Here is a 25,562-nt window from a genome sequence, read left to right as displayed (position 1 = left end):
CACAAGACTCCAGAATGAAGAAACTCTTCCTCAATACACACATTCAGAAAACCAAACTGGGGCGGTGTATCAGTCAGCCACACTGCCCTGTAACAAGGCGCTGCAGATTGAGAGACACCACACATTTGTCTTCTCGGTTCTGGTGATGGAGGCGTGGGCAGGGCTGATTTCTCTTGGCCTCTCTCCTGGACCAGAAGACACCTGCTTTCTCCCTGTGTCCTCACATGGTCTTTTCTCTGTGTCTGTATCCTAATCTCTTCTTATAAGGACACCAGTCATATTGTGACATCATATTGTGACACTAGGGACCATCCATATGAGCTCATTTTAATATCTACCTCTTCAAAGACCTCTCTCCAGACACAGTCACATTTGGAGGTACTGTGGGTTAGGACTTCAACAAACAAACTGGGCAGGGGAGACACAATTCAGTCCTAAACAGACAGTATTTTCTTTGTTATAAAAACTTGACTTTTTTTTCTTCCCTTTTTGCAGTGCTGGGGACGGAACTTTGCAGATGCTAGGCAAATGCTCCTCCTCTGAGCTATATCTCCAGCCCATAAACTTGAATTTATATATAGTTTAGGGCTTTGAATAATTTAAGAGATACCATCTCTGGTTTAATCTGCCCTTCCTAACATCATGATCCAATTCATTTTGTATTCAAATAAACATGAGATGTGTAGTCTTTCACATTTGAAAATATGTGAAATCCCTTCCACATTTGGAATTCCAAGCCAGTTCTTGGTGGGCCACTCTCTAGTATCAATAAAAAGTTGAGGGCTGGGGATGTGGCTCAAGCGGTAGCGCACTCTCCTGGCATGCGTGCGGCCCGGGTTCGATCCTTAGCACCACATACAAACAAAGATGTTGTGTCCGCCAAATACTAAAAAACAAATATTAAAATTCTCTCTCTCCCTCTATCTCACTCTTTCTTTAAAAAAAATAAAAAAATAAATAAAAATAAAAAGTTGTACTCAGAACTGAGCCCAAGGGTTTGAGGCCATCCCGGGCAACATAGCAATATCGCCCTTGAAAAAACTTTAAACAAATAAACAAACACCAAACATTGAACTCAGCACCTGGCATGTGGGGTGATAATGTAGAGGATCGTGTGCAACGACCCTGGGACACAAAATGAACTGTCATGGACCAACATTCCCCACGCATCTGCTGGTGACTTGAGCCCACTGAGGGTCTGACGCCAGAGGGAGAAGGGCTGGCGCCACCTTGTGGAGAGATGAAGAATGTTCCGCTGAAGCCAGTGACACGTCCACAGAGCGATTCCAGGAATCACCAACAGAGGGCGCCAACATCAGGCGTCACATCAAGCTGGTCACCCTCCCAACTGAAGCGTGGGTTCCCCTGTTCCACACTTCCCCTGACCTTTAGAAAAGGACGAATTCGAGCCTGACATCGCCTTTGCGGATGATAATTTTGCAAAACGGGTAAACTCATTTAGATAGGTTAAGTTAGGGAGACCATGAATCCTTAAAAAATAAGTAAAAACTAAGACTTTTCTTTTCCCAGCTTTGTAAGATGATGATGGATGACGTTTTTGGAGTCATCTCTTTTAACAGGGCTGCATGGTCCCCATTCATCCCTGGAAATAGGAGACAGAGGGTCTATCTTAGTGAAGTCTAACCTGCCCCGTGGGGGCCTAGAATGCTCCCAGGTGACATGAACAGCCAGGACAGGGGACCCCCCCCCCCCTTGGAGGAAAAGCAATTGGGACATCAGAGCTGCAGAACACTTCTGTGAGGTGCAAGGGAAGTCTCTGTTGGAAACTTGCAGATCCACTGGGCTCCGGGAAAAACAAAACAAAACAAAGCCGTCACCCACCACACCGGCCTGCTTTGAGCATGAGCCCAAACCTGCTGTCCCCACCCACTGTCCAGACCACACTCCGTCCTGTAAGGACTGGGCTCTGTCCCAGTCTATGAAAAGTCCGAGCTGCTAAAATAGATAAGGTGCTAAGTTTGGGGAGTGGGACGCAGGAAAGAATAATTGTGCCTTTGTGGTTTGTCGGGCTGTCTCTCTAGCGGGAGTCACAGTGCTTAAATATGTGAATAAAGACAACTGTGCTCCAGGGTGTGGGGAGCGCCAAGTACGAGAACTGCAGAGGCTGAGGAGTCAGGGAGGGCCTTCAGGAGGCCGTGAGGAGACTCAAAAGGCAGAGCCAGATTTGGGACAACAGGGAGAACTCAGAAGAGGGCTAAAGAGGGGACAGGTGTGCTCACACATGTCTGGGAGTGTCAGCCAGCTGGGGCCCAGGGTCCACTGAGGGTGGGCATCCTGGGCACGGCTTGTGGAGTCGGGCTGGCCTGAGGTGTGGTCTCAGGCATGGCTGAACTGGGTGTGGTCATTCAGGCGCGTGGTCCATCAGGAGACAGGGTGAGTTGGGCCGGGTTTGGAGGGGACCCTGGAGGTTGGTCATGGAATACACGCGAGTGAGGAGGTGTTTGAGGAGGATCACTGGGTGTGAACCGGCTTCAGTGTGTCCTGGGGTCCTGTGGTGACGGTGGGTGCAGTTCCGAATCCCCTGCCCCCTGCACTCCGAGCGGCCTCAATATGGACTAGACAGACTTCTCTAGGGACAAGAGAATGTGCCCATTGTTTCCTGCTGCTTCTGGTGGCTGGGCAGGCAGGACACAGGCCCTGTGTTGCTCTGCCCCCCTGAGGCCCCCGAGGAAGCTGTTTCAGATCCCATTTTCTACTGAGGCAGGACCGGGGTGAGGCCACAGATGAAATCACTCTCAGGGCCCTGGGGCTGGTTGACTCTGTCCTCAGCGAGGCCCATGGGTGGAGATCAAGAGGCGTCCTTGAGACCTTCTCCCCCTGCTCCAGCTCCCTGGAGCTCTCTGTCCTGGGTCCCAGTCGTCTGCCCCTCTGGAGGCAGCTGGCTTTCTCATGAGTCTCCCTTTTCTGGAAACATCCAAATACCCAGAAGCCCTGTCCGGAGACCTAGCAAGGCTGATCAGATGCGCTTGCCCAGGGATCCCCAAAGCGACAGGAAAGACCCAGAGCCCTGCTGTGCCACCCTGCAGAGAGAAGGGCCTGGCCCCAGCCTGCGCCTGTCTTACTTATCGTGTACTTAGCAGGGTCTTTCTGTTGTTCAAAGGAGCCTCAGCGGTTACCCGGTTTTCCTCTGCTCTCCAGCCCCGCTCTGCCTTTGGCCTGCATCTCATTAGGGGGGCCACTGAGGTGGCTAAGCTGGGTCAACATCGGGGTGAGCTGCTGGGGCCATCATCACTGCCCCGCGGGGGACCCTCCGTGACCAGGAAAGCGATGTGAAGACAGGAGCCGGTGGAGGCCAGCACTAGCCCTGGAACATCTGGATCTGTATGTGTGGAGGTCACCGTTTCTGGACTTTTCCATGGTGTAGGCCAGCACACTCTCAGGTTGGGTCTGAGAAGCTGGTCTGAGTTGGGTTTTGTTACTGGCTAGCAAAGGCTTCCAGGAGGCATGTCCAGCCACACGGAGCCTGCAGTCTCCTGACCCATCTACCTGCCATCTCCCTTCCCGGGCTGCCCACGTGCCATCTGCTCCCGTGCCAGGCTACAAGGCTGATGTGTGGATGGACCCACGTCTCCACCCTCCTTCACCCAGCAGGGCCCCACATGACTCTGCCACTTCCAACCCGCACTCCCTCCTGCCTGGAGGGCTTTGATCACTGGCTTCCTGTCTCATGCTGATGAAAGAACATTCTAGAGCTCAGTGATCAGATGGGCTCAAGAACCTTCGCGACTCCTGCCTTGAGCCAGAAAGAACTCGTGTGTTCAGAGCCCTCCCGACTCACCTGACCCAAGCCCCAGGTGCTGTGAGGGTCAGGCAGCGCCACCCCACTTCCAGCCACAGCTCACACCACCATGACCAGTCCCTCTCTGAGCCCTGCTCCAGTCCCTGGCCCCAGACCCTCCAGGCGCCTCTCCCCATGAACCTGGGCTGAGTCCCTGCCAGCAGTGCCTTTCCCCTCTGACACCTCACACGCTGTGCTTGTGGCCCCATGGAGCAATGTCCCTGTGTCCCAGGGTCACCTGCCGCACATTTCCTCTTCTGAGCTTCTGGAGGGCAGAGTCTGTTCCTCACCTTGGATCTGCTCCCAGGCTGAGCTTGGTACCTGCACAGGTCGGGGCTCAGCGGACACGTGCTGTAGGCGAAGGGACAGAAGCCCAGACCGTGACACCTCCAGCTCCCCAGCTGGCGCCTACCCCGCTGGCCTCTTACCAGAGGGTTCCAGGATGCCCCAGAGCCCTGTTTCTCACCCGCGCCATCCAGACCACTCACAGGGCCCTCTGACTCCATCTTCCCCTACCTCCCTCCCTCCCTCACGGGTTCACTCTGCCATTTTCCAGCAAGATGCGAACCTTGGAGAATCAGGACTTTGGTGTAACTTGGGTGGAGGGGTCAGCTAGGAAAGCAAGGCAGGTAGGAACATTCCAGAGGACAAGGGCAAGACAGGGGTGGCGAAGCTCGGCTCCCTGCCTGGCTCCTTTGGGGAATCTCCTGTCTGGGGCCAGAGGAAGGGTCCCCTTGGGTGAGTATGGCAGGGCAGGGGTGTGGGGGCTGCGGGGGGCTGAGCTCAGAGCCAGGGAACCCAGTGCCTGCCACCCAGCAGCCCCACTGAGCCCCCGGGCAGGGCGTGGCCCAGGGTTTGTGTGAAGTGACCTGGAAACCAAGTCCAATCACACGGGCCAGCCCGACGGCACCTCCCCAGTTCTGTTCATGAAGCTGGTTGCTGTTTCAGGGAAGCCGCATATACAGCCATCCCCAGAGCCAGGGACGAGCAGGAGGACAGGCACCCCCAAGGACATTAATGACCAGGAAGCAAAGCATCCTGGGTTCTGAACAGGTGAGGGCCTCAGAGACAGGAGAATGCAGGGGTGCCAGGTGAACAGCAGGGAGACCAAATAGGACAAGGATCTCAGCCGGGGAGCTCCGAGCTGAGAACAGGATTGGCTTCCTGCAGTGTGACCTGCTCTATTGCCCAGGAAGCCCAGGCTGGGAAGGGGCCCTGTGCTTGGAGTGCAAGGCTTCAAGGGCGCCATCTTGAAATCCTCAATGGATGTTATCTTTGAGCTGGGCTTGGTAAGCAGAGTTTGATGGACAACGGGATGTGCACAGAGGCTTGGAACTTTAGCTCACATGTGGTCCTGCCTCCCTGGGATGGGTCTGGGGTGCCCACTCTCTCAACCTTGCCTGGTGATTGCAGGCCCCTTGGTCCCTGGTGGAGACCTGGGCATGGATGTAGGGAGCATCAGGTATGGGTATGGGTGAGCCCCTAAGCACCTGTGGGCATTTGCCTGTGGCTTCCCCGTGCTTGTGTGGTCTTACAAATTAAAAACACCAGGACTTTTGAGAGAGAAATATAGACCAAGGGAAAAGTTGTTTTCCTGCCTTTTTGGAACAGAGCTTCACACATTCATCTTGTATCAGGTCCTGCACATTATGTAGCCAGCCCTGGCTGATGGACTATCAGAAGTGAGGGTGGCCCAGCGTCCCAAGAAGTTGGGTCAGGTGGAGTCACGTGCTCCTGGAGTTGATGCTGAAGTTGAGTCCAGCCCCAGCTTCTTAGAAACAATCAAGAACGTGAAGAGAGAGCCTACAGAAAGGGAGAAAATCTTATCTCCTGCAGCTCAGGTAGAGCATTAGTCTCCAGGATATATAAAGAGCTCAAAAAACTTAACACCAATAACCCAATAATCAGTGGGCAAAGGGACTGAGCAGGGACTTCACAGAAGAAGAAATAAGAATGGTCAGCGAATGTACGAAAAGATGTCCAACATCACTAGCAATTAGAGAAATGCAAATCAAAACTACACTGAGATTTCATCTCCCTCCAATCAGAATGGCAATCATCAAGAATTAAAGTAACAATAAATGTTGGTGAGGATGTGGAGGAAACAGTATATTCTTATATTGCTGGTGAGACGGCAAATTGGTACAACTGCTCTGGAAAGCTGTATAGAGATTCCTCAGAAAACTTGGAATGGAACCACCATTTGACCCAGTCATTCTGTTCCTCGGCATATACCCAAAGGACTTAAAATCAGCATACTACAGTGACACAGCCACATCAATATTTATAGCAGCTCAATTCACAATAGCTAAGCTATGGAACCAACCTAGGTGCCCTACAACAGATTAATGGATAAATATTACTCAGCCTTAAAGAAGAATGAAATCATGGCATTTTTTAGTAAATGGATGGAGCCTGGAGAATATCATGGTAAGTGAAATAAGCCAGTTCCAAAAAACCAAAGGCTGAATGTTCTCTCTGATATGTGGATGCTGACCCACAACAAGGGAGGGTAAGGAGGGGAGAATCTAAGTTCACTGGATTAGACAGAGGAATGAAGGGAAAGGGGGGGTCGGGGGATAGGAATAGGGAAGACAGTAGAATGCATCAGACATAACTGCCCTGTCCTTATACGTGGTACACGACCAGTGTAACTCCACATCATGTGCAACCACAGAATGGGATCTCAATTAGAATAAGTCATACTCCTTGAATGTACAATATGTCAAAATACACTCTACCGTTGGGACTGGGGGTATAGCTCGGTTGGTAGAGTGCTTGCCTCACGTGCACAAAGCCCTGGGTTCAATCCCCAGCGCCTCACACACACTCCACTATCATGTGTATCTGCAAAGAACAAATTCAAAACTTTTAAAAAAAGAAGTTGCCTTCAGGAGGATGGGGGCCTGGTCCCAGGGTGAGATAGGACCCTCCCTGTGTTCAGATGCTGGGAAAGAGGCCAGATGGGTGCTCCAAGGTTCTGGCACGTTTCCTAGACTTCAGGGAGATGTCCCAGCCAAAACAAGGTCCCCAAGGCGAATGTTTGCAAGCCATCTGCCTTCGTGTTCCCCTGAGGGGCAGCTAGAGGCCCACTCACCCTTGCACCTGCAGGTCAGTCAACTGCAGACGGGAAATATCTTTAAAAATTGCATCTGTACCGAACGTCCCAAACTTCTTGTTATCATTTTCCCTGAAAAATACAGCTTGACATCTATTTACATTTGCCTTGTTTTCAGTATCATAAGCCATCTAGAGAGGATTTGGAGTGTACTGAGGATATGTGTGGGTTCCAGACAAATACTATGGAATTTCTTCCCCCTCCCCCTCCTCCCCCTCCCCCTCTCTCCCTCCCCCTCCTCCCCCTCTCTCCCTCCCCCTCCTCCCCCTCTCTCCCTCCTCTTCCTCCCCCCTCCTCCTCTTCCTCCTTCTTTTTTTTTTTTGCTAATGGGGATTAAAGGGACACTCTACCACTGAACCACATCCTCAGCTCTTTTCTCTTTTATTTTGAGTCTTGCTAAGCGGCTGAGACTGGCCTTGAACTTGTGATCTTCCTGCCTCAACTTCTGGAGTCGCTGAGATCACAGGCGTGCACTACCATGGGCAGTTACAGCATTTTACAAGTAGAACTTGAGCATCCTCGGATTTGGGTGAGGTGGGGGGTGGGGGGTGGGGCCAACTCCCTTGGTACCAAAGGAGACTGAGAGGCTGAGATCTGGGACTGCCTTTAACTCGGGGAGCTGTGACCTCTCCCAGGCTTCAGAATTCTCTGAGAATTCAATAAAAGTTTGTATGGCCGGGTCCCACCTCCCGAGACCCTGAATCAGTAGGTCTGAAATTGAGTTTTCCACAAGGAACCCGGGGGGGGGGGGCGGGGGGGGGGGAACGCCTCTTAGTGGCTGGGTGAGCAGGTGGGTTGTCCACACCGAGGTTGTCCCTGACAGGAGGGAGAAGAGTCTTGGAGGCTGTGCCCTCATGGGGAAGGGCTGAGCCATCCCTCAACGCCCACTTACTCATTGAATCCTGCCCCTGAGTTCTGTTCATTTGTCACACAGCAAAAGAGAAGCCAGAATTCATGAGTGACCGTGAGAATAGATGGACAGGGCCAAGGCACGTCTGCCTCCGTAGTTCATAGAGGCTGCCTGCTCCTACGTTTCAGAACTGCCCTTTTGGTGGACAAAACCCCCACTTCGGACACCCCACAGCATCCATGCTGGGGACCTTCTGTTTTACGATTTGCTGGTGGGCAGTTTCATCTGAAGAGGGCCAGTTACTAGCTGGCTGACCTGGGCAAGGCATTTGAACCCTTATCTCTTCTCTGAGGGAGGACTAAGACCTTTTTTGTTGTTGTTGTTTTGGTACCAGGGATTGAATCCAGAGGTGCTCTACCTCTGAGCCACATCCTCAGCCTTTTTTATTGTGAGACAGGGTCTCACTAAGTTATTCAAGGCCTCGCTAAGTTGCTGAGGCTGGCCTCCAACTTGTGATCCTCTTGCCTCAGCCTCCGGAGTTGCTGGGATTACAAGCGTGCACCACCATACCCAGCTGGAACTTTATGGTCTCACCTCACTGGGCTTGGGTGAAGACAAGACACAAAAACCTCCCTTTACATTTTTCTACCACTTCTAAATTTCCCCCACTGAGCAGCCTTACTTTAATGTAGAAGCCCCATAGAAGAGCTGTTAGGGCCGCGCTCAGTGGGACTTCCTGTAATCCCAGTGACCCAGGAGGTTGAGGCAGGAGGATTGCAAGGTCCAGACCAGAATGGGCAACTTGGTGAGACCCTTCCTCAAAATTAAAAATAAGAAAAAAGAGCTGGGTATGTACTCAGTATCCAGTCCTTAGCACCCCAGGGTCCAGTCCTTAGTACTCCTCCCCCCCAAAAAAGAGCCATGCTAGTCCCGCGGGGAGGCAGGGCCGGTGAGCCTGCAGCCCTGGCTGGCCTCCTGGCCTGGGAAGCAGACGCCACTGTGCCCACTAATTCCTGCCCTGAGAGCAGGCGAGGCCGGGCAGCCCCCCGGGGCCAGCCTATCACTTCCACGTTTGGCTGCGGCTTCCTTCCCTTAAAGTAAGACGGGAAAGGAGTGACCACTTGTTCCTTATTTAGGACGTGGGCTTGGCGGCCTAGACTTGGAGGGACTGTGTTGTTGTTGCTAACGAGCAGCCTTCAATTATAAGTTTAAAATAAACCCGTCCCCCTCCCTGGTTCCCGGCCTCCCTGGGGTGTTGGTAATGGAAAGAGAAAGGGCTGAGCCGCCCGGGGCCTGCGGCTCTGCACCAGGCTGAGGCCAGAGGGCAGCTTCGGCCTAGAGCCAGCTGGAGGCCCTCTGGCTGGTTGGCCCCTTCGGAGGAGCCGCTGGAGTCCATAAACATGGCAAAACGGCAGGAACCACAGACAGGACCTCTGGGTGACTCGTGGGATGTGGCTGCCTCTGCCAGGGGCTGAGGTGGGGTCGGTGGAGGGCTCAGGGTTCCGTGCTCCTCCTCCTGAGACGGGGCTGCACTTGGATCAGGAATGTCTCCCAAAGGCCCAAGGTTTGCAAGTGTGGTCTGAGGTGCTACTGGGAGATGGTGAGGCCCTTAGAGGCGGGGCCTAGTGGAAGGAAGTTAGGTCATTGGAGGCGTGCCTTTGAAGGAGCTACTGGGACCCTGGACTCTTTTGTTTCCTAGCTGCCATGCCATGAGAACTTCCTCACCACACGTGACTTCCATGATGTGCCGTCACAGGCCCCACAACCCATGGACCAATTGACCGTGGACTAAAACCTCTGAAACTGTGAGCAAAAATAAACCTTTTCTCTTTATAAGTCGTTTTCTTTTCTCAGGAGTTTTGTTACAGTAACAGGATGCTGACTGACACAGATGGAGTGTCTCTTTAAGAGTTGTCTGCAGTTTTCTTCTGGGTTCATCTTCTGAACTATTTTGGGCTCTAGACCAGAGCTTCCCAAATTTTAATGTGCTCACGAATCCCTGGAGCTTTTTGTTAAGTCGTGGATGCTGACTCAGCACGTGTGTGTGTGTGTGTGTGTGTGTGTGCCTGAGGTTCTCATTTTTAGCCCACTCCCAGGGGATGTGGGTGCTGTGGGTCCCCAGATCCCACCCAGAACAGTGAACCTCCTCCTGGTGCCAGGTCTACAGGGTGGCTCCTCTCACCAGGAGACTGTGTGTGACAGGCCTGGCTTCAAGGGGGACTGAGCAGAGTGGGGATGTCTGATAAGCATCAAGGCCTGAGGCAGCCCCGAGGGACACTGAGGGCAGTGCTTTGAGTGGGAAGGTGACTGGGCTATAGAGCCAGAGGAGGCAGTGAAACCTGAGAGGTCTTAGAGGGCAGAGGCTGGACCTCCCACCAGCGCCTGCTCCGACTGCTCCCCCTGAACACTGGTGGGTGAAGTGTCCCAGGGAGGGTCTGTACAAGGATGGGAGCCATGCATGCCAAGACGTCACAGAAGCTTTAATGACGCCTCCTGCCTGTTAACTCACCTAATTTACCCTGCAGTCCCGCCAGGCAGGCTCTGTGGCTTCCCCGTCTTAGGGCTGGGGACTCACAAGGCCGTTGGCCAGGACAGGGGCAGAGCTGGGATCTGCCTGTGAGCCCGCGGGGGGCAGACGGCTAGCTGTCTTCAGGCAGGGGACCTGAGTGTGGGATCCTTTCCCAGGGTCCCCTCCACCTGGACAGATTCCTGAGCTGCCACAAGCCGGGGCCTCTGTGAAGGTTAAGTTCTCTTTCACGTGTGATGTTCTCTCCACTCATGAGAGGTCCCCGAAGGAGCCCTCTTCACAGGGACAGAAGCAGAATGGGGATGTTAGGGGTGGGTGGGCCGAGGGAAGTGGGGCATTAGTGTTCAGTGGGTGCAGAGCCTCAGTTTCGGCAATGAGAACGTTCTGGTTTGGATGGTGGAGATGTCTGCCACCGAACTGTACGATTAAAAAGGCTAAGACGGTAAATTTTTATGTCACGTGCATTTTATCACAAACACAAAGATGTGCACAAAGATTCTGGTTTGAACTACCAGGGACCCATCAGAAGGGCTAGGCTTGGACATAAATCTACAGGTACAGAGTGGCTGGTGGTCACCTGTGGGTCAAAAACACTGCAGTGGTTTGGATGATGTCCCCCAAAGTGTGTGTTAAATAAAGGCTTGGTCACCAGCCTGTGGCACTCTTGGTAGGTGGAGGAAACCTTAAGATTAAGAGGTACGGCCTAGCGGGAGTTCTTTAGGTCAACGGGGGGGGGGGGGGGGGGGGGGCGGGGGGGGGAGTGGTTCTTTGAAGGTGATATTGGGACCCCAGCCTTTTCTTTCTTTTTTGGTACTGGGGTTTGAACCCAGGGGCACTCGACCCCTGGCCACATCCCCAACCCTTTTTGTATTTTATTTAGAGACAGGGTCTCACTGAGTTGCTTAGGGCCTTGCTAAGTTGCTAAGGCTGGCTTTGAACTTGCCATCCTCCTGCCTCGGTCTCTCACACTGCTGGGATTACAGACATGCGCCACCAAGCTCAGCCTGGAATTAGCCTGGACTCCTCCCGACCAGAAACAACAAGGACATTTGCTCAGCATCAATACCAGGCTCATTTTCAGGTAACAGGCAGAACTGTAGATATGTTCGGTCTTTTCATTCCTAAATGCCTCTTCGCAGGGTCACCCTGACCCTGGGGACTGTGCTCTCTCTGCACACCCAGGTGGCTGGGGTTTGGGCTACAGTGCCTTGTTTATCACACCCCACAGAGCCCTTGGTCTTCAGGGACCAGGTGTGCAGCCCAAATTCTGTCAGGACAGTGACTTCACGCTCACAGCAGGGCAAATGTCTGCTACCATCTCAGCCGAGGGCTGTCCCTGTGCGTGCTTGTTCATGATCTCCCCGGCCCCGAGTTCTGTGGGTGTCAGGGCCTGGTGGGGGAAGGGTGTGTGGCCCAAAGAGGAGCCTGGAAGGCTTGGGACCGCAGGGCTACAACTAGCTGTGACCTGGCAGAAGTCCAGGACACTCTCCCATCTAATCCCAGCCACATGGGAGGCTAAGGAGCGAGGATGGCAACTTTGAGGCCAGCTTCGGCTACTTAATGAGATCCTATCTCAAAATTCAAGGCTGAGAATGTAGCTTGGTGGTAGAGCATCCCTGGGTTCAACCCCCACCCCCAAAATATAAATGAAACAAAAACAAAAAACCGCAACAGGATGGTCAGAGTGTGTAGCCTCACCTACAGTCAGCTCCCCTGACAGCGCCCCCTGAGGTTGCTTTTAAAGAAACACTCCAGAGGTAGCAGGTCCAGGACTTCACCTGTTGCCACTTTACAGTGACACATGCCCCACCATGTGGGCTTTGACCAGCCCTGGAGTCACTGTCCCCTTCCTTGGCTAAAACCCGCTGAGCTCCCAGAGCTCTCCTTCCATCGGGTGTGGACTCCATCCCGTGCAGCTGGGTTGGGGGAGAGGAAAAGTTATCGAGGTGCAGCAGACGGACGGCTGGCTCAGCTGTGGATAACCGACGGTGGAAAGCGGTTGCAAGGTCCCCCCAGCTCTCGCCGTCACTGCGGACTTACCACCTGTCCACTCTCTCTCCAGGCAGTGCCCACAGCTTCGGCCAAGTGGCTTTTCAAAAAGATGCTCCTGTGGCACAAGGCTTCCCGCAGATGGCCCACGTGGGCAGGCGGTAGGTTTGGGGACAGGATTAGAGCGAATCACAGGACAGCGGGACGGGCAAACTGCCGTCTTTAAAATATAACATTTATTGCTTAGATGGTTTGATACAGAACAGCTTTCTTTTCATTCTGAATTTGGAAGTTCTATACAACTGAGTACAAAGAGGAACAAAAAGTACCAAAACCAAACTTGTGATTCTCTGTTCATGTGGCATAAACCAGTTTTGTACATAACATGTAGCAGCAGTTTTTTAAGTTCCCTTTAGAAAAATATGAAATCTACACATTTATTATTGTTTCCTGTTTAATGCATGGGCTGAAATCACTAGGATCAAATTCCTTCTTGAAGAAAGAGAGGAGAGGAAAGAGACGAACGTATGATGAATCTGTCTGAAACTGGCATCCGGCTGCCACGTAGCTTCCCCAGAGCCGCGTGGAAGACAGCCCTGGGGGTCTTTGTTTCTTTTGTTCACGCAGCCAGGTGTTTCATGTAGTGATTGAATCTCAGCATTGTGTCCATTGATCACAGAGAAAGAAAAAAAAAAAACTTGCACCTCAAAAAACTTTTCAGAAGATCCATATATATATATATATATATATATATATATATATATATATATATATATATATGCAAAAGCCCTGAGAGAAGGAGAAAGAGAATCAAACAAAATGTATAGAAACAAATTAGCTGGACATGCAAACTAAGCTATGATTCACCCAGCGTTTAAACAAATCACAAATTTCACAGTTTAATATAGGGGAAAGGGGGCAGAACAACAAACAAATAATACACTTGTCAAACTCACTAATAAAACGTGGCAAGACCTTATCGACTACGAGGGTACGGATCAAGGCTAAATAAAGCTTTAGATCAATAGTGATTATTGCGAGCTGCAGCCCCGGCGACCTGCGTGGCGGGGGGCTGACCCCTGCTACATCTCACCGCAGCGTAGAGTTTAGTCATGGCTTCTCCCCACAATATTGCGAGTTTAGTGTGGAGAGTTGCAAAGAAAAACAAAACACAAGGAACCCCAAATAATAATAACGACAGAAATAACAATAACAATTGTGATAATAATAATAAAAAAAGAACAACTAAGGGATGCATGAACTGGTTTCAACTTAGAAGGCCAAGGGATCATTGGTTCTGATCTGCATTCATCTCTACAGTAAATAAAACCGCACTTTTAAACTGGTTCATATATCCCAATACAGTTAAAAATCATATATACCTCATCGATTTTCCTTTCACATGCAAAGATATCACTTTTTATTTTTTCAAGACTATCCACCTTCCTTTGATGTCAGGGTGGTTGGGTTTTAGCTACAGGAAACTGAAATGGAAACAAAAGGGCATGTGTCTCTGTGCAAGGTTTAAGCCAAGGAAGAGTCTGTGGAGCCACAAGGGGCCAGTGGGGAGAGGCCCAGTGGAGGGGCACCTCCCCAGGGAAAGGCCAGAGGCTCCACAGGGTGCAGCAAGCAGGGGCCCCCGCAGCAGTATGGCTCGGGTGTCCTTAGGGGCTCGACTCAAGGGCAGGATGCTGGACACAAGGTCAGCGCTATAGGACCTATCGTTTTCGCTGCAGCGAGGGAAGTCTGTTGTCTGCACAGAATGCTCACGAATAAAAGGAATCCTACCTTTTTGCACCCAGCGGTTCGGGCCTCTTAAGGAACTAGTGACACCACATTGGTCTTTAAGCACCAACCCCACGTCGCAGGAAGGTAAATAGAAATCTCTCCTCTTAACCCTTGCATGTAGTTTTATTACCAGTAGTAGTATTTCCTCACTTTTCAATGACAGTAGCACAGCCGGGGGCAAGGCTTGGACTGGGCTTAGCAGGAAGACTGGGATACCTTGCTCACAAGTGACAGGACTGTCACCACCTGGCTTCCTCAAAAACCACCCCTGTGGCACCCCCGGGCCTGACCTGGCGTCTTGGATGCCTGTTCCCTGCCGCACATGCAGCCTTGCTCTCCCCGATCCGAGCCTTCCTCAGCTGTGTTCCGGGGGCCCGGCCCCTGCTGGAGTCTGCAGCTGCGGAAGAAAGGCCTGTCTGAATACAGTAGAGAGCTGTCACCGGAGCGTGCCCAGGAACCCGCAGGGGCAGGTTCTGTGGGGACCTGGGGGTGGTCACGCAGGTCTCCAAGGACAAATATTGCCCATTTGTTTCTGCTGACTGCAGAGCCCAGCAAACTGATGAACTAACAATAACAATAATATTAATATTAATAATAATAATAACATATACCTAATGGGAAGGGGGAAAATCAAATAGACAACATCCAGGTACGTTTTCCATAGGTTAAGTTGTTGGGGAGGTAACTCTTCTCTGTAGATTAAGAATGGATGTCTTGGAACTTGAAATAGTAACTATTTCTAAGGTGGAAAGAGTAGAAACAAATATGAGGTTGAAGCTAGAGATCTTTCCTGATTTTGGCTTGAGCCGCCTTGGAAACCTTCATCGACCACATTTCCTAATAACAAGGACCAGATCAGCTCCACTGTGGAGCAAACAGGGAAAAAGAAAGAAAGAGGAAGGTCTTTGAGAAATCACATCACATCCATCTTCCCTCTGGTCATTTACATGAAATTACGAAATTCACATCATTTTCTTCCAGTTATTGGCTACGGGGATCCCAGGGCATTTTTTCCCTCCTGTTCCAGCTCACAGAACAAACAGGACTGTCACGGATTCACAGAAACAAGCTCACACACATCGGTACTAAGGGTAACATTAATGCTTAAATGAAGAGGTCCTCCCCAGACAATTCTTTAAAATATCTGTCTTGTTAAAGTCGTTTTGGGCAAACACAACCCCCATGGTGACACGGAGGCTCCGTAAGTAGTTAAGGCACTGGAATCGGCACGTACTGCGGCCTGCAAGGCGCCCGCAAGGCTATGGCACAGGGCCGGTGGCCCGCTCGGCTCCTCCTGCCCTCCTGCTGGCTCCTCCCGACAGCCGAAGGAAGGACCATGACGAAATCTCCTGAAATGCAGCTCTGAGACGCTGTGCTCCGCTGGCTTGTCTGTGCAAGGGCGAGGCGGGATGTCACTCCATCCCCAGCAGCTGGGAGGTGGCCTCGGCCGGGGCCAGCGCGGGGTGGGCAGGCCTCTTGCTGCACAGCTCCAGCAGGTCTTGCACCAGGGTTTCTGGGCCCTCGGGGTCGGGGTCGCCCGGCGCCTGCTCCTTGGGGGCCGCCCGCCCCTTCTCCTCCCGGTGGCCGCAGTCCTTCCCGGCGCTGGCCAAGCTCTCTTTGCGGCTCCGGGTGACGGCGACGTGGTTGCTGGTGCTGGGAGCCGACTCGGCCTCATTCTCTGAGACTGGGTTGTTGCCGCTATGGGTGGACTCGTCCTCGCTGTCCTCCTCGGGCCGCTCTTCCTTGTCACTGCCCTTGCCGTGGTGCCTGCCGTGCCGGGCTTTCTGGTGGATCCGCTGGTGCCGGACCAGGCTGTGCTTGAGGGTGAAGGTCCGCTCGCAGGTCTGACACTTGTAGGGCCTTTCCCCTGAGAAGGGAGAAGAAATCCGTCTGTTAGCCCAAGGCCACTGACCCTGCCTCCCCGATGGCAGTCAGGACAGCGCACCCAGGGCCAGGACTCCCCCACTCGGGGCCAGCCCTCCTGTTTGGCGCAGGGGACACAGGAGTTCCAGGGCCGCATCCCCTCCCCTTTCCTCAGCCCAGGAGTTCTACAACTGATCCCGAAACCAAGATCCTAGAAGCAGAAGCCTCGGATATGCAGTCTGACCTGGCCCAGAGAAAAGCATCTCGTGGAAGGCCAGGATGGTCCTCTCCGGGGCCCACGGGGACAGCAGCTCCTCCTAAGTCAAAGCACAGATCTCTGTGTTCCAAGGTGGAATTTCCCAAAGGCTCAGAGACCCAGCGGCCAATAGCTGAGAACAGCACCTGTCAGCAGCCCAAGAACATGGCCCTGCTGAGAGCCAGGCCCGGGGCTCTTGGCCACGAGCACAGGGCCCAGTGGACTGTGCGGAGGCTGGCTGGGTGCGGAGGCCCATGGGCCGCAGCTGGGAAGGGAGGAAAGGGGAGACCAACAGGGCCTGGCAGGGTTTCTCTGGGAGGGAAGGACGGATGGCCCTGCCCAGGTCACCTCACTCTCCTACACTCTCCCAGTGGCCTGGGGCTCTGACTCCGTCACTGCTCTGGGACCGAGGTGGGTCCCCCTGGCCTCCCCTTGGTGGCCCGGGCCCTCCTCACCTGTGTGGGACCTCATGTGCCTGGTGAGGTCCTGCAGGGACCAGAAGCGCTTGCTGCACACGCTGCAGACCTTCTTCCTCTTGTCCGCCTTGCTGGCCGCGCTCCTGGGGGAGTCCGTCTTTGGTTTCTTGTCATCGTCGCTTTTCTCTGAGGACCTCTTCTCGGCTGTGCCCTCCCCGTCAGAGGGGCCCTCTGTCTCCTCGTTCTGCTTCTCCTCGGAGGCCTCCCTGGCGCCTGGGGCCGGCTCCACTTCAGGGGGTTCAGTGGGCTTCTCTTCAGGCTCAGAGGCAGGGACAGACGGCGGCCTCTCGGCCGCTCCGCCAGCACCCTCTCCCTCCGAAGGCTGCGTCTCCTCCTCCTCCTCGGGCTCCTGGTGGCCGTGAGCCTTCCGGTGGCGGCTCAGGGTGCCCAGGAACTTGAAGCTCTTCCCGCAGGTGTCACAGGCGTGCTTCTGGTCCTGCTGGGCAGAGCCCTGGCTGCCCACGGGGCCTGCCTCACCCTGCAGCTTGAAGTCCATCAGCTTGCTGGCCAAGTCGAGGTCCAGGCTCTTGTTGCTGGCCGTGTCTTCCTCCGGCCCGTGGGCCTCCCCAGCGCTCACCTCCATGCCACACTCTTCCTCCAGCTCCTGCTTCTCCTCTGCCCCTTTCTCTTGCCCCTTCCCAGGGGAGGCTGCCTCTGCCTTGGCCTCCTCCACAGGAGGATCCGCTGCAGCCTGGCTGAGCTCCACGGCTCCCTCTGATGGCAGCCGCTCCTTGTCCCGAGCGGTGAGGTCCAGCACCTCACCTGCCACCGCCAGTGTTTCCGAGTCTGACTGGCTGTCTGTGTGAGCAAGCACAGCAGGGAAGGGGTTCAGATGGGATGCACAAAGCATGTGCCTTTGAAGGGCTCTACTGGGACTTGGTTGGATCCACCCTGGTGACCTGGGCCCCAAGCTCAGTGAGGATTTCTCATCCCCGATCCTCGTCACCCCTGACATCCCTCATGAGGGCCAACATCAACCTGGAGACTTAAGGAGGGCAAACCAGCCTCCACATCCCTGCAGGAGGTTCCCAGGGCTGGCTGTGCCTGGACCTCCTGGCCTCCACTGCCCCGCCCCAGGAAGGTGAGTGACTCAGGCAGTGTAGACAAAGGGCTGCAAGATAGGAGAGGGTGCATTCCAGAGACTGGTGGCACTAGGGAAGTTGAGAAAGCCAAGTTGTAAGTTACCTTTCCCGTGCAAAGAAATTATATGAACATGCATCACACACAGGACCACCCTCCCAATCCTCTCAAACGTGGTCTCTGATGAGTCCCATAGAGAACGACCCTGAGCGTGAATTCTGTGTTTATAGCGCACACCCTCTCGCCTGCCAGCTCATCTCTAGGTAGAGGTCAGAGGCAAAAGGAGACATGCACACCTGCAGCACCGGAGGGTGGAGAAACATTCCACAGGGGAGGACCACCTTTATGCCAGGAGAGCAACTGAGGAAGGCAGGAGACCCTGAGGGGCTGTGGAGGGGGGCGTACGAGTGGGGACAGGGACTTGTGGGTGGCAGGCATCTCACACTTCCTGCCTCTTGCTTGTTCCCATTTGTCCTCTCTCCACAGCAAAACTAGACGGGGAAAGTCCACTGGCTTTTAATGACCTTCTGAAGAGAGAGCACTGTGGCAACTGTAGTGACGCCAAGCAGGTCAGAACTGAATGAGGACTTAAGGACTCTAAGTATGTGCTGTGACAGTGAGGCAGAAGCCGGCAGGGCCTACTGGTCAGGTGTAGATTCATGTCCAGTTCTTCACTGTAAGCACTCAGAGGCGCCTTGGAGTCAGACAGACGGAACCCGCTGTTCCCAGCACATGGGAGGTTCACGCCCTCAACACGCCCGTCTCCGACCACAGTGCTTGAACTGAGCAAAGATTCACACACCTAACCTGATTCTTGCTTGCTGGGGCCAGCCACCCCACAATGTTACCCCAGGCCCTTCACTCCTCTTCAATGTCACATGTCCCATTACCTGCCATCAAGGTGGTCCTGGGGCTGGGATAAGGAGCTGGTATTGCCTCTCCCAATATCCTCAGAGATGATACCTGCTCTTCACACCCCTGGAGTTTGGGGCTCACCTGCAAACATCTCTGTGACATTCTACCCACGAGACTGCCTTGGTTTTACTCCGACCGCTGTTGGGTATCAAGACATGTCAGAGGGGAACATGATTCATGTTTTTATTTGACCAGAACTAGGACTTCTGAGAGATGCACACCAACGTTAGGGCACATTTCAAGGAAAATTCAGATGCTCATTTTCTGGAAATATTTGAATAGAGAGCATCTCCAGAATGGATTTTGGATAAACTCAACAACAAAAATGCAGCGTGCTTAACTTATTTGTTGGCTTTGTGGGTAATCTGTTTAAAAAGGTTTGATCTCTAGTTACTTCCACTTTGCTCCAGTATATCCTACACTATTTCTCTTATTTTTTTTTCAGTAAAAAAAAAAAAAATTAAAGAAAGGGTCTTGTGGGGCTGGGGTTGTGGCTCAGTGGTAGAGCGCTTGCCTAGCATGTGTGAGGCACTAGGTTGAATCCTTGGCATCACATAAAATAAAGATGTTGTATCCATCTAAAACAAAACAAAAAAAAAGAAAAGAAAGGGTCTTGCTCCTCGCTATGTTGCCTAGGCTGATCTTTAATTGTGGGCTCAAAGAATCCTCAACCTCAGCCTCCTGAGCGGCTGGGCCCACACCACATCCTGCGCAAGAATGAACTGCACAGAACTTATTTCAGAAGATAGACCCAGAAAAAAATCAAAATGAATTCTGAAACACTAAGACCACACCATTCCACTCCCAGGTCCTTCCTTAGGGTGGATAATGGAAGAACTCTGCTCACTTCCTCTGTGAACAAAGGAGGTGTGGCTGTCTTCCACCAAACTTCCGCTAGGGGGAGTGTTTTAGCCCCTCAAGTTCCAAACAACTTTTGATTCTTGGGAACAACAGACTTAACCTGTTCACATACCACTAATATCCACCTTGAAAGGCCAGGTCCTATTTTGACCCTCTTCAACACTCACATTGCCAAATACAGGTAGCAAGCTGATGGCTTTGTATAAGCAATGCTACTTTAAAAGCAAGCACTGATTTTCTGCCACCCATCCGTCCCTCTTTTCTATGGGGGGGGGGGGGCAATGGGAAAAAGCTGAAGAAATTCTGATAGGTAAGGAACCCACAGCTCCCCTTGCGGGACAGCACACATCTTCCTAGGTGCTCCAGTTAAGGATCTCCTGCTCCTGGAAATGAAACGCTACCTGACGAGGCAGACATGATCATCTAAATAATTAATCTGATGGGTAGAGCTGTTCTGTCTGCGCTTCGCCTGATGACTGGGATCAACGCTGCGGTCCAGTCCACAGGGACACATGGGATTTTGGGGTTGGCATACGTACCACCACTAAGGGAAAAGTTTAAAAACGTTCATGTTTATAGTCCTACCCAGCTGCCTTTACCATGGCTCTTCTAGACAGCGTCCAAGGAGAACCCAGGAGGGCATCCTTCAAGGGCAAAGGGGGCCAGGCACCTCTGCCCAGCAGAGTGCAGTTTCAGTTTAAAATTCAATGCAGCCCTCTGAAAGGAGAGCCGCTCCCCCACTACAGCATTTTTAGCACCATTTTGGGGAAAATATCTGAGGTGCATTTTCACGAAAAATCTTATGGGACTGAAAAAGTCACATGGACATTAGAAAATATTAGAGATTTTAAGAAAATGCAGTCTAGGCGTATAAACTTAGAAACCTTGAGAACTTCCTGGGTAATTCCCTGACTTTAAAAAATAGTCTGTTTCTCAAAAGTCTCACTTTTAACTGCCCCGGAGGGAGCCCCCCAAACCTGCATCATGCCCACCTGTTTGTAAATCTCTCCTTGAAGTCCCAGGATTGTGTGCCTCCCTGACCTGCTTTCTTTCCCTCCTGAATCTCAGTTTCTTCTCACCATGAAATGTGACCATAATTAAACCAGACCTATAACTTCTCTCGGCTGGTTTCACATTACAACATTCAGTGACTTTTTGTTTCCCAGAAGTTTTGTCCCTTTACAGAAAATCTACACAACTTCTGGGGCAGGGCCTTGAAAAAACAAAACTTGTCACTGTAAACTTGAAGCCAAATGCACCCAGAGGCCAACGTTTGGTGTTGAAGCAAAGCTCAGAGTGTACATCTTGATTCAGCTTTGTATCTGGGGATCCACAGCCACCCCCGGGGTCAGCAGCATCCCAGGGTTTTCCTTCCGTATGGGAGGGACGCTGGGTGCAAAGTGAGCACGCGGCACACGGTGAGGACTCTACGGTGAGGACTCTAAGACTTGTTGGTAAAACACGGGGACCCAGCCCCCGCCCCTTCACCAGCTGTCTTCCCTCCTTCGGAACTGGTGTGGAAAGGATCACATGCTGCTTTGTAAACCAGGCTGCCAGAAAGCGTTCTGGACCAACAGGTGCCCTGGCAGCCGAGGGTTAAACATTAACAGGAAGGTCTGCAGGAAAGCTCTGTGGGCAGCCTGGCGGGCCTCCTGCCACTTGGGCAGCAAGTAGACCATCCTTGGCTCACAGGGCTCTTCCAGGGGCAGGGTGCTGTGGGCATCATAGCTTTCTTTACTCGGTAAACTGTGTGGGAATGGAGTCAGCAAAACCAGCACTTGGCTACCCGTCGGGGTCTGAACTGGAGGAAGGGCTGGGCAGGTCAAGGGCGCTTGGCATCTCTCTCAGGCTTGGTGGGAGGTATGTGGAAGGCAGGGCCGGTTCCCCCCAGTGGGATCAGCTCTCCATCTGGAAATGGTACACACTCACTCCACTGTGCCCCATTCCCTCTGACCCCGAGGGAAGGACTAATAGTGTGGGCTGCCTCCTATGCCACACCACGGGCACAATTAAACTCCAGAAAAACAGAGCTGGGGGAACCACCTTGGCTTGGCTTCAAGCAGTGGGAGATCTGGAGATGGCAAGCACTGAAGGTCTGCAGAACCGAATCCGGTATTCACACCACCCTCACTGTTCCTTTTGTAAGTCGTGGTGACCTGCAGTAGCCTATTGTCGTTTGTTCTGGGGGTGGTGTGTCCCAGCAGCCTGGGACGATGGAGGGCATTGAACAGAGGACGTGGGTAAATACAGAAGCCGAGGGAGAAGGGTGGCGGAAGCTGAGTGGGCAGCTGTTAATTGCTCTGTAGGGTCTGGGGGAGGAGCACACGTCAGCACAGAGAGTCACACCGGGTTCAGGTCAGGCAGAGACGTGATTAAAGAAAAGACATGCAGAGTGCTTCTCAAACAAGGACAGTCTTCTACTGGAAGAGAGTTACTGAAAAGAAAAACACCCCACCTCGCCCCACCCTGGAAGGGCTCAGCACCCCCAGTTCCTATAATAATACACGGATGTCCCAGTAAGCCCCTCCCTGCTCCAGGATGCTGCGGAGGCTGGGGCTCCCCAAACCTTTAAGGTTTCACATTCCTTTTAGAGGTGTTCATACCCAGAGCTACAAAAACTGTACACCTCCCACAGATCCCACCGCCCAGCACTAGGAACAAAGGCCACCTTCTGCTAGGAGGGTGTCCATCTTCCCTAGCCACTTCCACACGTCACCTAGGGGCACTGCCATTGGTTCCCGAATTCCCTGGGCTCCTGGCTCCGTCGTCTCGTAGTCTAGGCCCCTCTGACCCAGGAGCCGCGCTCCCAGTCCTCAGCACGCCCTGAGCTGGCTGCGGCTGTTGGCGGAGCCCGGAGCAGCGCCCTCCGCTCTCCTCCTCTCTGGTTCTCCATCACCTGGAGGCACTACCTGTGCTATCATGGGATCCAACATCACTCTCTTTTGGGGGGATAAGCCCGTTTCTTCTCAGGGAACAGGTGGTAACTCCGTGTTTGCGCAACTGGTGGCGTTCACAGTTAGATTTGGTAGAAAAGAAGGCATCGCATTTTTGACAAGGGAAGGGTTTCTGACCTGAAGCAGGAAAAAAAATATATATTTATCTGGCTTTCTAATGCAATGAAAAAGAAAAATCGCTTTTGATTTATTCTCTTGGGATTACTGGCATTTGCTCTCCCCCACCCTCCACCCCTTCCTTTTAATAAACAAAATTCATTAAAAACAAAACAAAACACTGAGAAATACCAAAGACTATAATGATAAATTTCCCTCATCTGAGTGAATTGGAATGAGCTTTTGTCTTCAAAATACTAAAAGAAATTCAACAGTGAAACCAAGATATATACGTTTAAATAAAGTGATGGCATCAGCATTAAAATTAAATAATGACAACAAAAAATAAGAAGGAAGGGATTTCAGACCCTGGTAAGACAACACCTGTATTAAACCACAAAGAAAACACAGTGATTTCTAGCTTGGCAAATAATACAGATGCTGGGGACCCCAAGGGGACGAGGAGACAGGCTCGTGCCTCCCGGAGGGTTCCTGAATCCCTGGGTCACCTCAGGGGCCCATGGGAGAAGTCAGGGAGTGCCCCCTTCACGCAGCAGATCCCCATTCTAGCCACAGGTGGCTGTGGCTTCCCATGGGGGGCAGGAGCAGTGCATCTTCCTAGGACCCCACCTGTGCGACTTGTTGGGACGTACTGCGGTGACTTCTGCCCAAGGTCACTGTGGTCCTCACGGGCAGAGCCTGTGTCTTCTTGTCCCATTAAAGATTCTTTGCTCCCCCTGGTCTGAACTCTGGCTTGGAAATACGTGAGTGACCAACACATAAGCAAGTCTGCTCACTCCATAGATGCTCAGCAGAGGACCCCCCCTCCCAAGTCCCAGCTCTACAAATGGGCAAATGGCTGAGAGGAGAGGCCCTCCTTCCCTCCCCAGGGGAGTCTCTGCTTTGGTGGGCCCATCCTTTCCTTTTATTTGGATTCCTTTTGTACTGTAAATACCACTTGCAAAATGCAAGTGAAGCTCCTCTGATACCATCCCATGTTTGTGTGGATGAATGGGAGGGCAAGGGCTGGTGGAGGTAGGGGTGAGAAAGGGGAGGAAGAGAGGAGAAAGGGGGACAGGAAGAGGGGGAGGAAGGACAGAGAAAGAGGAGGAGGGAGGGAGTTAGAGGGGAGGGAAAAGGACAGAGGAGGAGGGAAGGATGGAGAGGAATGAGAAGTCCAATAGGGAGAGAAACGGGTGTGGGGGGAGACTGAGAAAGAAGGGGTGGGACAGGAGGAGGAGGAGGAGGAGGAGAATGATGAAGGAGGAGAAAGGGGAAGGATGAGGTGGACGAGGCAGGCTTCAGGAGAGAACAAATGGAGGTTCATCCTTTGCTACGTCGCTAATTTCTTCTTTCTCCCCCAGTCACACACTGTAGATCCTAGTGTCCAACCTCACAGTGGAAAAGATGTTAGATACTGAACCTTGGGACGGCCAGGGCCAAACACAAGCGTCCAGGTCTGCAGGAAGAGCCGCTAGCACAGCTCCCTGGAGACACAAATCACAGACCTTTGGCCTTCGGTTTAGATTAGTGTTGTAATGTCCACTGAGCCTGGGCTGGGGCAGTGCTCAGGGTCAGGGGCTTGCTGGAGTGCTCAGTAAGGCCTGGCGCCTGGGGTGAGCGGAGGGGCTGCAGGTTTCCCAGGACAAGGAAGGAGCAGCACCACTGGCACTGCCAGGCTGCACAACTCCAGGTGGCGCTGTTCCCAGGGCATGAAGACATGTGGCCAGCAAGACTGAAGCAGCAGTGTGGCCAAACTTGTGTGCCAGGAGTAATCCAAGACATTTATTCCTTTCTGAGCTCAAAGACTTTAAGACGATGCTTCCCAATCTCCTTTGGAGCTGGTTATGAACACAGTCAGGCTCGGGGTGTAGCTCCGTGGTGGAGCCCTGCCTAAGACGTGCAAGTCCCTATGGAAACCCAGGAAGGGCTGAATCAGAAATCCAGGATATGGTACGTATACTTTTGGGGAGCCACACAAAATAGTGGAGAACCCATCAATTGCTCAGAAGAGCCCCTCTTTTTGCAAGTGTTTTTTGCTAAATGTATATTTAAAAAAAAACCCACATTATTTTTTTTAAAAAATCATGCTTTTGTGCAACTAGTTGTAAAGTACTGGTGCACCTTCTAACTTATTTCTTGCTATTCATTAAGAATTGAATATAATATTTAAGGATTTCAAGTAGGAATAAAATACTGCTCCTTTAACATTTTATTGTCAAAAGGCAGTATGGAGTCAAGTACAGTGGTGCACACCTGTAACCCCAGCTTGGGAGGCTGAAGTAGGAGGATCACAAGTTTGAGGCCAGCCTTTCAATTTCACGAGACCCTTTCTTAAAATACAAATAAAAAGGTCTGGGAATGTAGCTTGGTGGTAGAACACTCGTAGGTTCAATCCTCAGGACCAGAAAACAAAACACAAGCAAAAAAACAAAACAAAACAAAACAAACAGAAACACCTCACATTTCATTTCATTGCAAATGTCCTTCTATTTTAAATAGCAGTGGTCTCTATGGATAGCAGAAATATTGAGCCCTTTTAGTATTTTAAGACAGGTTTTAAAAACCCTTTTGGCTGGTCACCTACAGTGGAAAGTTTCACATGATTTGATTAATGTGGTAACTGCCCCTCGTTACTACTTTAGAAGGGGTGTAAGAACATCTGTAACGACAGTGAATCCCCCTGGTACCCAAGGGTCATCCCTCGCCCCCAACCCCAACCCCAAGCCAGTCATCCTCTGCATAGACCAGCTCAGAAAGGAAGAGACACGTTGCGTGGAATGGTCTTCTCTGGAAGGCACTGGGGCAAGAATGAACAGGGAGAGCGAGTTTGCCAAGGAGATCAGGACCTTGGCTATCAGGACCAAGAACACAGATCTGGAAATATTTCTGTTCACTTCTCAAAGGAAATCAGGGTTCGGAGGGGAGGTTGGGACCTGGATGGCAAACCTTGCAGCTGCCTTTATTTCTGTAACAAGACAACACAGCTC

The 25,562-nt window shown here is 52.2% G+C and overlaps 1 protein-coding gene across 8 annotated transcripts in view; it reads right to left on the bottom strand.

Annotated features, from left to right (window-relative positions):
- Nucleotides 1–12,497: 12,497 nt before the first annotated feature.
- Nucleotides 12,498–25,562, bottom strand: part of Rreb1 (ras responsive element binding protein 1) — a 131,581-nt gene continuing 118,516 nt past the window's right edge. For 7 of the 8 annotated variants that reach the window (XM_058582385.1, XM_046453551.2, XM_046453549.1 and 4 more), the window contains exons 11-13: nucleotides 22,432–22,593; nucleotides 16,646–17,464; nucleotides 12,498–15,938 (exon numbers count right to left, since the gene is read on the bottom strand). In XM_058582385.1, coding sequence (XP_058438368.1) covers nucleotides 15,484–15,938; nucleotides 16,646–17,464; nucleotides 22,432–22,593 — 1,436 coding nt within the window. In that variant the 3' untranslated portion in view covers nucleotides 12,498–15,483. The remainder of the gene's footprint in view (nucleotides 15,939–16,645; nucleotides 17,465–22,431; nucleotides 22,594–25,562) is intronic. The other variant, XM_046453552.1, reaches the window with a different exon arrangement.

Source organism: Marmota monax, unplaced genomic scaffold (assembly GCF_021218885.2).
Source record: "Marmota monax isolate L192 unplaced genomic scaffold, Marmota_monax_Labrador192_F-V1.1 WCK01_AAM20220418_F8-fsc00029, whole genome shotgun sequence".
NCBI lineage: Eukaryota > Metazoa > Chordata > Mammalia > Rodentia > Sciuridae > Marmota > Marmota monax.
This window is presented reverse-complemented; position numbering and strand designations above follow the sequence as displayed.